The 16008-nt window shown below is 29.8% G+C and overlaps 1 protein-coding gene across 3 annotated transcripts in view; it reads right to left on the bottom strand.

The window, feature by feature from the left end:
• Positions 1-14121, bottom strand: part of LOC145193880 (uncharacterized) — a 31872-nt gene extending 17751 nt beyond the window's left edge. The window contains exons 1-5 of one of the 3 annotated variants that reach the window (XM_090068712.1): positions 10188-10316; positions 9608-9905; positions 8608-8709; positions 4320-4376; positions 3751-3778 (exon numbers count right to left, since the gene is read on the bottom strand). In XM_090068712.1, the coding sequence (XP_089924838.1) occupies positions 3751-3778; positions 4320-4376; positions 8608-8706 (184 nt within the window). In that variant the 5' untranslated portion in view covers positions 8707-8709; positions 9608-9905; positions 10188-10316. Of the gene's footprint in view, positions 1-3750; positions 3779-4319; positions 4377-8607; positions 8710-9607; positions 9906-10187; positions 10326-14099 lie in introns of those variants that run through there. The other 2 variants (XM_090068713.1, XM_090068711.1) reach the window with 2 other exon arrangements.
• Between the last annotated feature and the right edge of the window lie 1887 nt (positions 14122-16008).

The following is a 16008-nucleotide window of genomic DNA, read 5'->3' as shown; positions in this document are numbered from 1 at the left end:
GAGCTTTACCAGGATTACTTAGCATCCAATCATTAAAAACAATTTTCAATGTTCTCTCTGCAATTCTCAATGTTCTTTCTGCAAAACATGAGAGTAGCAATATGACGTGCGTGTAATTGATTCATAGAATAATTTTAACATGCAAATATGTTTAGAATAAATCATATCTAAAAATAGAAACTGTATTTCATGATATACAGGTGACTCATGCTTGTAATTGTTGTTTTTCTGCTATAGTATCATTTGAGTACATTGTTTTATAACACAGTTTTGATATGGCATCTCGTAAAATTTCAAACAATATCTTGAAAAGTACTGAACACTTGAGTAAGAAAGATCGCTTACAGGCTTTGCAAAATGCAGGTTATAGCAAATCTGGTGCATACAAGGTTCTCAGACAAGCAGAGAAGGTGATGGGTGTTACTGATAGTCGTAGAAACAATGGAGCTGCTAGAAAGATCACTGGTGCTGTACTTGGAGGTCTTATACGTAATTTAACAACATAACAAACAAAAGTTTATGAAGAGCTGCCTCAAAATACAATCTTTGCCACAAAACTGTCTTAAATACTTTGAACAGACATGGTGTTTATTGTCACAAGCAAAAACCAGCACCATTTTACCATCCAGCTAAGAAAGGTGAAATAAGAAAAGTGCTTGGACGACTTTATCGACAGCATTTAACAAAGGCAGCAGGTGGATTTCCGATCATCATAATGGATGATGAAACATATATAACACAGAATGATGGGGCCAAGTTTTCAAGTAAAACTTTTTATGCCAAAGATGCCTCAACAACTCCAGAAGAGATTTGCTTCTCAGGTCGCACCAAGTTTCCCTTTAAAGTAGGTGTTTGGTATGCATTGTGTGATCATGGTGTTTCTGATTACTTTATCTGGAAACAGGGAATGGCCATTGATTCCCAGATGTACAAATTTGAATGCCTTCAATAAAGACTAATCCCCTACATTGAAAGGCACTGCCCTGATAAAGCTTGCATCTTTTGGCCAGACAAAGCTTCATCACATTATTTTTCAAAAGTAGTTAAGTATTTAAACAACAAACAAATTCCATTTGTTTTGAAACAAAATAACCCCAGCAATGCCCCTCAATGTTGGCCTATTGAGCTCCTTCATGCTGAAATCAAAAGACAAGTGTTTGCTGATTCCTTTCAACCAGAGAATGTTGATCAATTAAAATCAAGAGTATGTTAAATCATGAATGAACTTGTAAAGCATGCTCCAAAAATGTGTACTAACTTTTCATCTCGGGTCCGTGCTTTTGTTGACAAAGCTTATTGCAATGGATTATTATCTGTTCAAAAGTAACTTGTAAACTTGTATAATGAATATAAATCTTTTATTGGAATGAATACTTTGTCTTTCTTTTACAAGTTTTTCAAAACTTTTTAATAACAAGATTTTTAAAAAATTCTACGAATCAATTACACACATGTTAGATGACAGGAGCATTTTTACAGGAGAGTTCAAGAATTAGATCTTATAAGATGTAGAAAAAATTCATATTATTACCATGATTGAAGATATAGATCAATTCTACAACATTTAAATGTTTTATTTTTTCATTTATATTTTTTTAGTTTCTTTATTTTTATCTTGCATACTTTCTTTAATATTATTTATAAATTTAGCTTTTTTAAGAAATATTGAGAAAAGATGTAAAAAAGAATGCCCTACCTGCTTTATTCCCTTAGAAGCAACTAAACGAGGAGTTTGCATTACAGTTGAGACTCCTGTTTCATCTATATTAAAAATGTGGTTGGGTGGAATTTTATGTTTCCACAATTCTTTTTCATATTTTACAAAAATTGTGGGTGCATTTGCCTGATTGAAACTTATTGCTTGTGAAAGACTTGGATTTTCAGATTTGCGTAAACTGAGTGATGGATGCCTTCTCATCTTGTCTACTCTAGCAAGTTGATTATTTTACCAAGATAGGTCAAAGTTAATAGGACAATTTTTGAACTTGTAAGTAAGACCATACTGGATCCTACTACTTTTATTTAAATGTGTAACTAGGAGTTCTTCTTTCATGCACTATACACCTATGCAATTTAAACAATTATGTTTAAATTTCATAGTTGTATAGTGCATGAAAGCATTAGCAAAGCATTTGAGAATAAGAATCACATTATAAAAAATATTTTTTAGCATACCAAGTATATATCTAATTTACAAAAAAGATATTAAAAATTCTGTACAAATGCTTTCTGATTTCAATGTACCAATCCTCACCCTTTACAAGTGAGTGCTTTAAAGTGAAATATTTTTTAGGTACTAGGTTAACTTAATTTTGAGGGTTTTTTAAAATTATAAAAATAAGTTTTAAGTTTAAATATGATTCTAGCATTTTAAATTATAATTTAGCAACTAATCTTGAAAATTTATTTAGTGAATTTCCACCAGCTTTGAGTCTTCAAAAGATGATTTGCAGCATGCACTACTTTTATTCTTTAATCAAAAGAAATCTGCTGCTGAAAGTCATTGTTTGCTTGCAGAAACTTATGAAAAGCATGCATCATCTGTTAAAACATGTGAATACTGGTTTAGACAATTTAAAAGTGGTGAATTTGATCTAAATGACAAGGAGCGCCCTGGTCAGCCAAAAAAGGTTGAAGATCTGGAATTGCAAGAATTAATGGCTAAAGATTCATCTCAAACTCTAAAGCAATTGTAGGATGCGTTAGGAGTCACTGAAGCTGCTGTTAGTAAGCATTTACAATTGATCAGAAAGATCCAAAAAGAATGTAAATGGGTACCATATGTATTGAAAGAAAGAGATTTGAAAAGAAGATTGGTAATGAGTGAAAAACTTCTCCACATGTATAAAAGAAAATCCTTTTTGCATCAAATTGTTACAGATCATGAAGAATGGATCTATTTTGACAATCCTATGCAAAAAAAAATTATGGTGCAACATGGGTCAAGCATCAACATCTATGCCAAAGCGAAATATCCATGGAAAGAAAGTTATGCATTGAATCTGGTGGGACCAAAGAGGTGTGGTGTATTGTAAACTGCTAAAACCTGGAGAAACTATAACAGGCATACGCTACCAACAACAATTGATTGCTTTGGATCAAGCTCTTAAAGGAAAATGAGGAGATTACACCAAGAGACATGATACCTCACCTGCCATATTCACCAGGCATTCCTCCATCAGCATACTATTTGTTTCAGTCAATGCAGCATTCACTTGGAGAGCAGCATTTTAATTGCTTTGAAGAAGTCAAAAATTGGCTTGAATGATTGATAGTTCAAAAACCAGAAAAAAATATTTTACGATGGAATTAATATGTTGTCAAAAATAGGAGAAGGTTGTTGCAAACGATGAAAATTACTTTGATTGAGTACATTTTTTATTATTTAGAAACAAATACATTTTTTATTATAATAAAAAACCCTCAAAATTAATTTAACCTCCTAATAATAAAAAAATTTTCAGTTTTTAATTTTATGTTTAAACTTAAGTTTGAACAAGTTAAAAAATGAATTAACACTCAAAAAAGAAGCCACTCACCATACCCAGTAAAATGTGAAAAAATTCAACATAGCAGCAAAATAAACAATAGGTAAATTTACAATTAATAAAATGCTTAAAGCCTAATAATATTTTTTTGCTCCTCTACAAAATTCTGGCAGGCGCAAAACCATAAACCACCTTAAATCATACGGCCAATATATTATTTTATTAACATAAAGATAAATAAACCTAAAAAATAAAAAGTTACCTGTATCAACTTCACTTACATTAAACTTCTAAAAAAAAATAAAATAAAGTAATAAAAAGTGAATAAGTGTTATTTTATTAGATTTCTCATTTAAAGATGACACAGCTATGAAAGCCTCCACAGCTTTGCTCCATTCCAAAACACTTTTAAAGTAGAAAATGGAATTTACTACTTCAGAACCTGCTTTAGAAGCATTAAACTTTTAAAAGGATTGTTCTATTGGTTCAGCTAACTGCACTTTTTGTTATTTTAAACTATATTATAAAAACTTTGGCTTTATCGGCAATTTTGTATAATTCACCATAAATACAAGTTATTTTGATAATGAATACTATGCAATAATGAATTACTTCATTAATATCATAAAACAAATAACTTTCTTAACTTCAATCAATCAGCCTGGAAAAAATTGTAGATATCAAAACTTGTTAAAAGTCATACAGTCTTACAAAGCCAGAAATATACTTTATTATATACAGATAACTTTAGATCAGACAAAAAAAGTTTAAGGGTTTGGATAAAAAAAATATTAAGAATAAATTTAAGAGAATTTAAAAAAAACTAAATACCTTAACAAGCTGCGGCAAATATGATGAAAGATTTGTAGTGACCATGCCATTGAATAACTTAATTAAAAATCAGTTTTTTTATAAAAAACTTGATTCAAAATGACCAAAAAACTTGATAAGATTATTTTAAGATATTATAAAAACATGCAAGAATTTTTATAAGAAATTTTCAAAAAAAAAGATCTTATTTTTCTCAAGACTACATTTTAATATATCATGCAATTTGCCAAACACTATTCATTGATAACATTTTTACTAATCTTAAAAAAAAAAAATCATTTATTTTGTATACTTTGCTAAATTCCTTTGAAGGAATTTTATCTACAGCAACAAAAATTACAGTGGGTTGCATAAATATAGAGTCAGTTTATTTTTAATATGATTTTTTTAATGTTTTTTTAAAATTTAAAGCAAGCAAAAAAGTTGATAACTTAAATTGTTTTAAATTTAATTAATGGTGGTATTATAAACAAAATAAGAAAAAAAAATTTTTTTCAAAAAAAAAAAAAGTATAAGATATTAGAAATATGTACAACTGTTAAAAAAATAAACAAAAAAAACAGAGCAAAAATATGAAGTCAGGGTGCATTTTAGGAATTTGTATGCGCACCTTGAACTTTTACACATGCACGAACACATCTAGGCATAGATTCAACTAGCCTGATCCATAATTCTCTTGAAAATTCTTTCCAAACCTTTTCCAAGCCTGCTGTAATTGCATAACACTGGTTATGCTCTCTTTGACTAATCTCTTGTTTATCCAAGCCCAAATGTTCTCAATGGGATTGAGATCTGGAGAATGAGCTGGCCAAGGCATGACCATAATTCTGTTTCAATCAAGCCACTCTTTAACCGAGGTCGCAGTGTGAGCCGTTGTGCCATTGTGCTGAAAAATTGATTGTTGTTGTTTTACTTTTGTGGGTCTCTTTGTAGTTGTACTGGTTAATTCTGCTGTTATAAATGTTGTATGACCCTGTTGCTTTATGGGAGAAGCATCCCCATATTCTGACTGATCCTCCTCCGCCTAGTATCCTTGGTAAACAAAAAAGCTCTTTGAACTTTTTACCAGCCAGCCTCTTGATGATAACTCTTGATTTGTGATTTATCACCTCAAAATTGGATTCGTCACTGAAAATGAACTTGGCCTGTCTTCTACAGACCAGTAAAGTCTTTCTTTACACCACTTCGATCTTTTTAGACAATCTGAGACACCCAAAAGTGGTTTTCAAGAAGCAACATAGCAATCTAAGCATTTTTTTATTTAGGCATCTTTGTACAGTCCATCTACTATCACTAACGTTACCAGGCGTATTTATGAACCCTTCAACAAGTTCGCGGTAAGAAATTTTAGGGTCTTGTCTAACATTTCAATAGAGATAACTTTGGTCTCTTGAAGTTAATTTTAAAAGCCTACCAAGCCTTGGTAAATCTTTGAAATTATTATGTAGCTCATGGTTTTTCAACAATGTTTGTACTCATTTAAGCAAATCATTGCACATTTGAGCTATTTCTCATTGGCTTTTTATTTATTGTTTAGCAGACCTACTATTTGCCATCATATGTTGTCTGAAACAGCTTTTCTGCCTATTTTTGTCTTTTTACTTTATCAAGTAATTACCAATGCAAAAAACTCAGGATATAAAATTGATAACTTAATTTTATTTTCAAAAGAACATTTATATCGTTCAAAAGAAATCAGCCACCATTCGGATAACATTTAGTTGAGATATTTCAACTTAAGTTGGTAAATTTAACTAACTCTACATTTTTGTTACATTAAAAATACAGGTATGTTCTAATTGGATTGATATTTACTCAACACTGGTAAATCTAACGAGTTCAAGTTATATACCATTCGATAGAGAATTAGGTAAATAACACATGTAATATGCTTTTAATCATATTAGTTAGTTGGTTTCAAGGAAAACTTTGAAAAAAACAAAACTTCACATAAAAAAAGTAGTGACTCTATATTTATGCAACCCACTGTATATCTGTTGACAATTTGCAATATTTGAATTAAAAGAATTGACAATAAACACTTAATATTATTACATAATTATATAAAGAGTATTAAATAATATCAAATGCAATAATATATAATATAATGATTATGAACTGAAATATTCCTATAATATAATATATAATAGTAATATTCAGCTCATAATTATTATATCAATAAATGTAGCTACTTTCATGTTTGTTTTGTCTTAGAATATTATAATACAAAATTTTCTATTCAATATGGGTTTACAAATTTTAAAAATCAATAATTTTTGATGTTGTATGTTATTTTTTACTAAAAAACATGTACAATTTCATGTTGCTTGTTTGAGCTGTATTAGCACATTAGTAGCTACTTGATACAATAAATTTAATAACACTTAATATACATTTAACAAAACTTAATGTACATTTAGTAACACTCAATAACCTTTTTGACTTGAAAAGGATTTTAATTTTTTCCATGTTATTGGTATTTACAAAAAAAAACATATTTTTAAAATTTCAAATTATTATAAACACTTTTTATTAAGAGATTTACTTAATTTTGAGGGTTTTTTAAAATTATAAAAATAAGCATAAGTTTTAAGTTTAAATATGATTCTAGCATTTTAAATTATAATTTAGCAACTAATCTTGAAATTTATTTAGTGAATTTCCACCAGCTTTGAGTCTTCAAAAGATGATTTGCAGCATGCACTACTTTTATTCTTTAATCAAAAGAAATCTGCTGCTGAAAGTCATTGTTTGCTTGCAGAAACTTATGAAAAGCATGCATCATCTGTTAAAACATGTGAATACTGGTTTAGACAATTTAAAAGTGGTGAATTTGATCTAAATGACAAGGGGCGCCCTGGTCAGCCAAAAAAGGTTGAAGATCTGGAATTGCAAGAATTAATGGCCAAAGATTCATCTCAAACTCTAAAGCAATTGTAGGATGCGTTAGGAGTCACTGAAGCTGCTGTTTACAATTAAGCGTCACAAGTAAGTGTTTACAATTGATGGGAAAGACCCAAAAATGTGTGTTGCCAAAAATGGGAGAAGGTTTTTGCAAACAGTGGAGATTATTGTGACTAAATACATTTTTTATTACTTAGAAACAAATACATTTTTTATGATAATAAAAAACCCTCAAAATTAAGTTAACCAACGAATAATTAGTTGATTGAAAATTTCTTTTATTTTTAGTATTTTTTTTTCTTTCTTTGGCTTACTTTCAACTATGTTCTTGGATTTTTTTGATTACTAATAGCTCATCTTGCAGTCACAAAAAATTGTTAAGCACCAAGGTGTTTCTTTAAATAGGTTGACACTATAATTATAAGATTGAAGGGGTTGGGAAGTAATTTAAGTCAAAGTGGCTGTGGAAGATTGCTTTCTGTAATCAGAGCTAAAATCAATAATTTACTAGAGGATAAAGCATTAACAAAAACTTCATTTGAATGTAGAACTTTAAAAAAAAAATGTTTCTTTAAATAAAGCTAGAGGTTATCTTGAACTTGAAGGCTACTTGCTTACTACTATTGATAAAACTACTAAAGGCTTGTATAGAGAAATTTTGAGATCTAAAATAATTTCCTTTTTTTTTACAAAAACAAGAATTGTCAGTACATTTCTTGTTTTTTGCCCAGGCTTCATAACTTTCTTAAGTATTAAGACAGGAAAGTATTTTTTCTTTGTTTCTCTAATTTTCACCAACCATGTGCAATTTCAGAAACTATACTCATGTTATTGTATAATTAAAATCTTAATAATTGAAAAGTTTAATTTTGTAAGGTTTTTTATTTCACCAACTTTTGAAACAATAATTGTATTAAAATGAAAAATTTAACAAACTGGTCTGTATTCCATATAGAAATCTGATTTGTAACTGAAACTGAAAGTTAAGTGCTAATTGTCATGCTTTTTTTTTTAGGATAACTGTTTATTTAGTGAAATAAAGACCCATTAAAATATCGTTAGATCTTATAACCAATTTTAAAAACAGCTATTCAGTTAGTATATTTTTAGCATTTTGTTTCATTTGAAAACATTGGTATACTAATATGACATTTTACTTTTGTGCAGCTTAAAATTCGTTTTAATTAATTATTTAATTATTAGTAATTAACAAAATTAATTTACAAAGTTGTACTTTTTCATTAATACATACAGTATCTAAAAATAAAGTATTTTGTTTTTTTGTTTAATTTAAAATTTAAAAAAAAGTTCACTGTGTTAAAAAGACCATGTTTTTATATTTTTTTTAATCTGTTAATACTTTAGAAATCCAAAAAAGCCTTACTATAAGCAAATACACAACAATACAAATTCCAAGTGGCAAGATTGTTGCATTTTCAGGATAAAGAGCACGTTTGAGAATATGACTGATTTTCATTTTCATGACCTAAAAAAACAAAATTTGTGTAGGTGATGTCATAATAGATCTGCATATCATGATTGATAACTACTTTAGAATTTAATAGATATAAAGCAATTACAAGATGGCTGCATCTATTTAATTTTAATAATTAAACAAAAATATTTAAAGCATAAATTCAACAATTTTTCACACAGCAGATTCTAAAAACACATTTAAAATAATTTGAGAAAAAAATGAGAAAAAAAAAACATTTGTTGATATTAATAGGAGTGGTTGCATATTTTTTAAACCAAAAGAACAATTATTTTATTAAATATATATAAAGCTTTTTGTTAATTCAATCAAACTAATATAAATTTAACTCAACATGTTCAGGTTTTGACAAACTCAGATTAGTTTAAGCAACTATTTCAACTTAATATTATTACTTGATCAAATATAAATATAATAGAAGTTTAAATATTTTAAAGGTATATATATTTTTTGTTTAGATTTCATTTATAGGATCAGGAATGACTTCACCATATGGCAACTACAATCTAGCAAAATATCACATTATAAAAGCCAAATAGGAGGAAAACAAACAATTTATATGAAACTAAATTTTACACATTCAAAAGTTTACCAGACAGAGCAATAGCCAACTTGACTGTTAGGTTTCCAACTTTTGTGCATATCAAAGCTATCTTTATCACTTTATTGTGCAGGAGTTGACTCCATGAGAGTTATTCTTGATTTGAAGATATTTAAAAACTGAAGCTAGATAATTGGGTTAACTTTCTTTATAAAATTTATCTGCTTTTCCAATTCTTATCTCTTTTATAGTTTTCTTACCTTTGTTATAATACCCTTATCTCTGTTAAAATATTATCTCATTTAAAGACAATATTTGGAAGAAAAGTGAAAAAACCAACAACCTCACCTCCTAGATAACAAGCAGCATTGAAGAAAAAATTATTAATGCCATTTTAGTAGTAAAGGAGAACTAAGTGATTAAGAAGATCCTAACTCTTGATAACTTCATCAAAAACTTGAAGAACCTCCAGCAGATTTAGGTCAGTAATGTAGTCTTCTCAACCAATCTAGTCTTATTGGAAGAGATGGAAGAATCTCATCAATATTCATACCTTTCTACTCCTGGTAGAAAGCATAGGACTAGAACTCATAAAATTTTGATATACTTTTTAATCATAAGGAAACCTTTAATAACTTTTTTCAACCTAAAATTAAAATGAATTAGTATGTCAAAATGTACCATTAATTAAAAGAACAGTTTTTAGACCTAGTTTAAATTGCTAAGGTAAGGATAAAAATAAATATCCAAAAAACATAAAACTTTTCAGGATAGGGTAATCATTTTTAAGCATGTATATCTATTTCAACTCAAATAACTTTTTACAGTTGGTTAATTGAACCTATTTGACAATCTGTATGAATAATTTAAATAAATTTTTTTAGTCGTGCATGAACCTCCTTTAACAAATTACAAAACAAAACTTTACCTTAAGGTTCCAAACTTGTTCAAAATTATAACTTGTAATTTAAAATATTAGAAACTTCATTTCAGAAAAATTACTTCCGCCTTTAGAAATGAAGCACGCTTTTTATGTTATTATAGGATTATTAAAGACGCATTAAAAAACCCGCAGCAACAACAAAAGGATAAAATGGCTTTTAAACTTGCGTTCAAAAAAAAATAAGTTATATAATAAATAGAAAAAATATACTCGTTAACATTCCTATTTTTAGCTGCATTTCTAAAATCATTAATGGAAAATTTCTTCGTTTTCATTTCCACTCGGTTCTTTATTTCATTTTCTTCAACATTTCGTTATGTTTTTATCAATAATGAAATCTCTTAGTTTTTAATTAAGAGATTTCATTATTGATAAAAGCCGAAACATCCTACACTCTGCATCATTTAATTTCGATTTGTTTTACACAATTTTTTTTTAAAAAAGACAGAATTAGAAAATGAATCTTAAATTAGAATTTTCATTCGTTAACAAAGGTGTTTCAAACAACCAACGATAATACAAGTAATGACGATACAATAACGATAATACGGGAATGATGCATAGAACAAATACTATATTTTAAAAAACACGTATTTATACAGTTGTAATAGTACGTAATTAAACAGTTGTAAATGTGATACTTATTGATTAGATATCTCCCCAGCTGTCTTTTTTTTTTAAGTATATACACCTTTTTCTTTACTACAAATATCTACCATATCTTGTTTGAAAAACATGTGCTTGAGATGTAAGTATACTTGGCCTTACAACTGATTACAAATTTAACTGTTCAAAGATCTACTAACTCATGTTTCTGAATGCTTTTTAAAAAATTTAACAAAACACAGGAAATTCAAGCTTCAGTTTAGTTGCAGTATAAATAAACTCTTAGCAGCTTTAAAACCAGCACAAAAACTAAAAGATCAAAGAGTTTTTCCATTGAATATTTTTGATTGAAACCATGATTATTTAACAGTTTTTACAATTTTTAAAATATCTGATTCCATACCTTACTTTATACATGTAATATACCTTATTTTATACATGCATAAATACAGAAATACAGAATATAATAAAGATATGCTAAGACCCTTGCATTTATTTAATAATCATTCTAGATTTCAAAAATCCAATTCCTTTAACAAGTGAAAAAAATTATTTGCATTTTATCGATTATTTAATCTAAAATAATCATAGCATTCTACCCTAGTAAAGAATATTAAGTTGTCCGCTTCCAGTCTTTCGTTCTCATTTTTTTGTGCTAGTTCCTGGCCTTGGGAGCCTAATTAATGTCTTTTTCGTCTTTCCAGTTCAACATTCCAGCAGATAGGTCTCCGTTATATTTTTAATGTGGCGGCATCATCATCATCATCATCATCATCATCATCATCATCATCATCATCATCATCATCATCATCATCATCATCATCATCATCATCATCATCATCATCATCATCATCATCATCATCATCATCATCATCATCATCATCATCATCATCATCATCATTATCACCATCATCATCATTATCATCATCATCATCATCATCATCATCATCATCATCATCATCATCATCATCATCATCATCATCATCATCATCATCATCATCATCATCATCATCATCATCATCATCGTCATCATCATCATCATCATCATCATCGTCGTCGTCGTTGTCATCATCATCATCATCATCATTAGCAGCAGCAGCAGATTATCACCATTTTTTGGAGACAACATGCATCTCTTCTCGCGGACCACCTGTCCAGTTTTACTAAAGGCCCGCTCACTTGAGCGACTTGAGGCTGGCAGGCAATACTCCCGTGCAAGTCATACATACATTACATAACAACTTGCCAAATCATCATGCCAAAGTTATACAGCTATTCACGAAAGTTTAAACGATTACAGAATTTTAAGATCTAATCTTCAGTTTTTCTTGAATAAAAATCTAATGGAAATAGATTTCAAAATATTTTTTTTTCTAATTTGGTATATAGGTTATTTGTTAATAAAATTAAAAAAAGTAGGTTTCAACTCATCACTGTTTACTCAGAAATTTCATGAAAAGGTAGGTGATACAAATTAAGAGCTGTCAAAAAAGTTTATACGATTTTATTTAGGATCAATTATTTGCTAATTAATTGATAAATCCGGGGCAAAAATTTTTTTTATTTTTAAATAAAGTCAAAATGAGTCAATTACAATCAAAAAATTTGTCGCAACGTCTTCAGGCAGCTTTTAAATTTTAAAAAATCAACTTGAAATATTGTAAATTTCAAATTATTTTTAATTGCGTCCAAATGGGTTGCAAAGCAGTTTCTAGTGAGATCAAGTGGCAAGTTATTGGTATGGCGAGGACAAAAATCACACAAACGTTCAAATAGGCAAAATACTTCACGTTTCTGAATCTTGCGTTCGAAAAACCATCAAAACCTGGGAACTTACCTAGGGCATCTCCGACATGCAGCGTACTGGGAGACCATCCAAGCTCAGCAACCGTGACAAAAATGGTTTATTCAGAATGAGCAGAGAAAACCCCAGATTCAGCTATAAAAAGCTTGCACAAATCTTCAACGACTCAAAAAATAATCCAAAAGTTAGCAGAGAGCTCGTGAGACGAACATTGTTGGACAAAGGTAATGGAACGTAAATAGCTGCTAGAAAACCTATTTTTTCAATCACGGATAAACGTAAACAACGAGTGTGGTCCAAAGAAAGGCTGGAATGGTCTGTAGAACAGCGGGCAAATGTTATTTGGAGTGATGAAGCTAATTTTCAAGTCGTAAACCGCAAGGGAAGAATGTGAAAAGATTTGCAACTGAGAAATATTCAGACAGGTTTTTGCAACATCGTCGACAAGGCGGTGGAGGTTCGGTTGGCATCTGGGGATGTTTTTCTCACAAAGGTATAGGCTTCTGTGAGCTGTACAAAGGCCGAATTAATCAATACAACTGCTGTTTGTTGACAGTCCTTTCCAGGGCAAATTTAAAGCTTATGGGCAATTCACATGATTGAACCACTTTCAAGATCGTAGAACAAACTCCTTGGTGATGTAATGAAGAGTAACCGCCATGAATGGATTGTTGTTGCGTGAAGTCCAGATGTCAGTGCTAATTACAACTCAATCGCAATGAGGAAGCTCCTTGTCAAAAATGCTTTTCATGACCATCTGCAGATTCCTGTAGAGGAGAGATAACTTGAAGCGAGCCATGCAGGCACCATATTTAACATTAAACCTCGAGTCAAAGTGGGCAAGCAGTTTTTCTAACGGGATAGAGTTACACATGGAGAAAGGCTGATTGTCAGTTGCTAGGAATATCATAAGCTCCATGCACCCACGAAGTTTAGTGGTGCTCTGTGTTGGGTAGCATAAATTCTTTCTGGCTTTTAGAACCCTTTTTTTTCCTGTGACCTAAAAAAAATCGTATACATTTGATGAAATTGAATTAATTTCGGATACCGTCGTTTACATCAACAAAAAATCCTATAAACTTGACATGAAGTCGTATAACTTCTTTACATCGCATTGTAATGTATTATTTAGCTAAGTTACCAGTGCCAACTGTTTCCAGTTCATCTTTCTAGTGATTCTGATACATTTTCGATGTACTCATCCTTATAGTTAGACCGAAGGTGACCACTCTGGGTTTATATTGACCCAGAAGTCATCTTTAGGTCCTATTTGCAAATATTTCAAATTCCATTGGCCTTATCTCCCCTGTATTCCTTCAGGAAGTACTGCCCTACAAGTGAGCAATGACTCTTTTGCATATTTGTTTAATGTTTTACTATGTTAAAATCGTTTTAAATTAATACACAAAGCTATAAGGTTTTCAAATTCGTTAAATATATTGTAAACTAATTTATACGTTTTTCATAATCGTAAACATTTGACTTACAACTTTTAGCGGCTGTCAACATCGCTTTAATTAAGTTTTAACAACATTTAAAGGTTTACAAAGTCGATCAAAAGTTAGTTGTAACTTTTTGCGGCATTCATAATCGTTTAACTTCTTTTCGAAGTTTAATTGGTTACAACGTCGATTAATTTAAGAAACGTCGCCAAAATGACGGCTTTTAAAGTTGAATGAAAAATATACGAATTTGAAAACCGGAACTCGATTGTTTTATCTCTAATCAAAAGCCTTCTAGACACATGTTCGTCATGATCACGTGTCTAGAAACGAAAAACAAGTTTTACTGGTAGTAGGCACGGCGATCTTTCGTATTTAGATTTTCCTAATATCCATGGATCTGGAAATTGCCAAATAGTGAAACAACTCCATGTAACCTACTTAAAATGTTTTATACAATGCGAATTCACCTAACTCTGTAAACATAAACTTGTGCGTTATACAGTCAGAACGTTGTTCTTTTGTTTTCAAAAAAAAAAAAATGTTGTTTTGACGAAGCCATGCAAATAAATTCACTTTTAAGATTATCGACGTTGGGGGGCAGATTTCTGACGTTCGGGGGCATTTAAAAATACACACAAAGGAACAAAGGAATTTTGATTTTTTTTTTTTTTTTTGACAATTAGGAAAAGTAAGACCTGTTTTATTAAGAAAAGTAGGAAGAGAAAGGTTTGTTATTTTTGTTATGTAGAATTTACTATTTAAAAAATCAGTCTTTTTTAGAACTTTTAATCGAATGCGTCACGAGATTCCAGGTCTGCAAAATTATTTAACTGTAAAGGAATAATTGGGTGTCTTTATTTTGTTCAAATAAATAAAGAAATAATTTCTTTCTGTATTTTGTTTCGTTATAAAAAACTTGGTGTTTTTACTGTGGACCAGTACCTAAGTTTTCAACATATATAACTTTTGAAGATTCTGGAGATGTTTACTTTCTTTTTTAAACAAAGGAATTATTAAATATTATTCTCAACTGGAGAATGCTGTTAGTTATGTTATTAATAATGAAACAGATTCTAAGCGAGCAAGTTATATTAGGCATCAAGTCACCAAAACTAATTGAACGACAAAATTATGGATTAGTTCTCAAAGTTTTTTGTGATGAAACAGTTGCAGCATTACGTGTAAAAATTCCTGAAGCTAAAGATACTGCACTTTTTATTGAAACAGTTGTCAAGTGATGGCTTATTGTCAACAGTAAAGCAAAAGGTCTATATATTAGATTAAATGATATTCGAAGAAAGCCTATTACTTCAGTCAATGATTAGCAAATAGATTTCTTAGAGAACTATGTATCTTATTTTGCTGAAAATTTGAAATGCGTAAATTCAAAATTAAGAGAGAAAAAGTTAACAATAGATACTGTGAGTGCTTTGCAAAAAACTTTTAAAAGATTAGCAAGCTGTGCCAAGTATTTGTTGAATTGTGGTGTATCTTATGTATTGCTAGGACAAATGCAATCAGATGCACTAGAAAAACAGTTTAGGAAATATCAGTAAGGGTCAGGTGGCACATATCTGATAACTGTACAAAATGTTATTCAAAAATTTAGAATCGACAAAACTTGTAATTTGATAGATGAGCAAGCAGATTTTACAATATTTCCTCCTGCTCACCACCACTGTGATAACTGTGAACTTGATGTGTAGTTTGATATGTCAATATGTGAAAATTGTGAGGTTCAGTTGCCAAATGACTGCAAATAAGGGCTTTTATATATTTCAGGTTTTATTGCTCACAAACTTCCGGAATTACATTCAATTTTAGAAGAAACAGACACCTTTGATATGTTTCAAGAATATGGAACTTTGATTAGCTCTTTGAATAGGGGAAGACTAAGAGAACCTTCTGACAATTTAGTCTACTTTGTTATTTATTGTTTTTTTATATTTGA

Source organism: Hydra viridissima, unplaced genomic scaffold (genome assembly GCF_058129835.1).
Source record: "Hydra viridissima isolate aposymbiotic clone 2 unplaced genomic scaffold, HvirCarnegie_v1 scaffold_12, whole genome shotgun sequence".
NCBI lineage: Eukaryota > Metazoa > Cnidaria > Hydrozoa > Anthoathecata > Hydridae > Hydra > Hydra viridissima.
The sequence above is the reverse complement of the archived record's forward strand: the minus strand, read 5'-3'. Positions and strand labels throughout refer to the sequence as shown.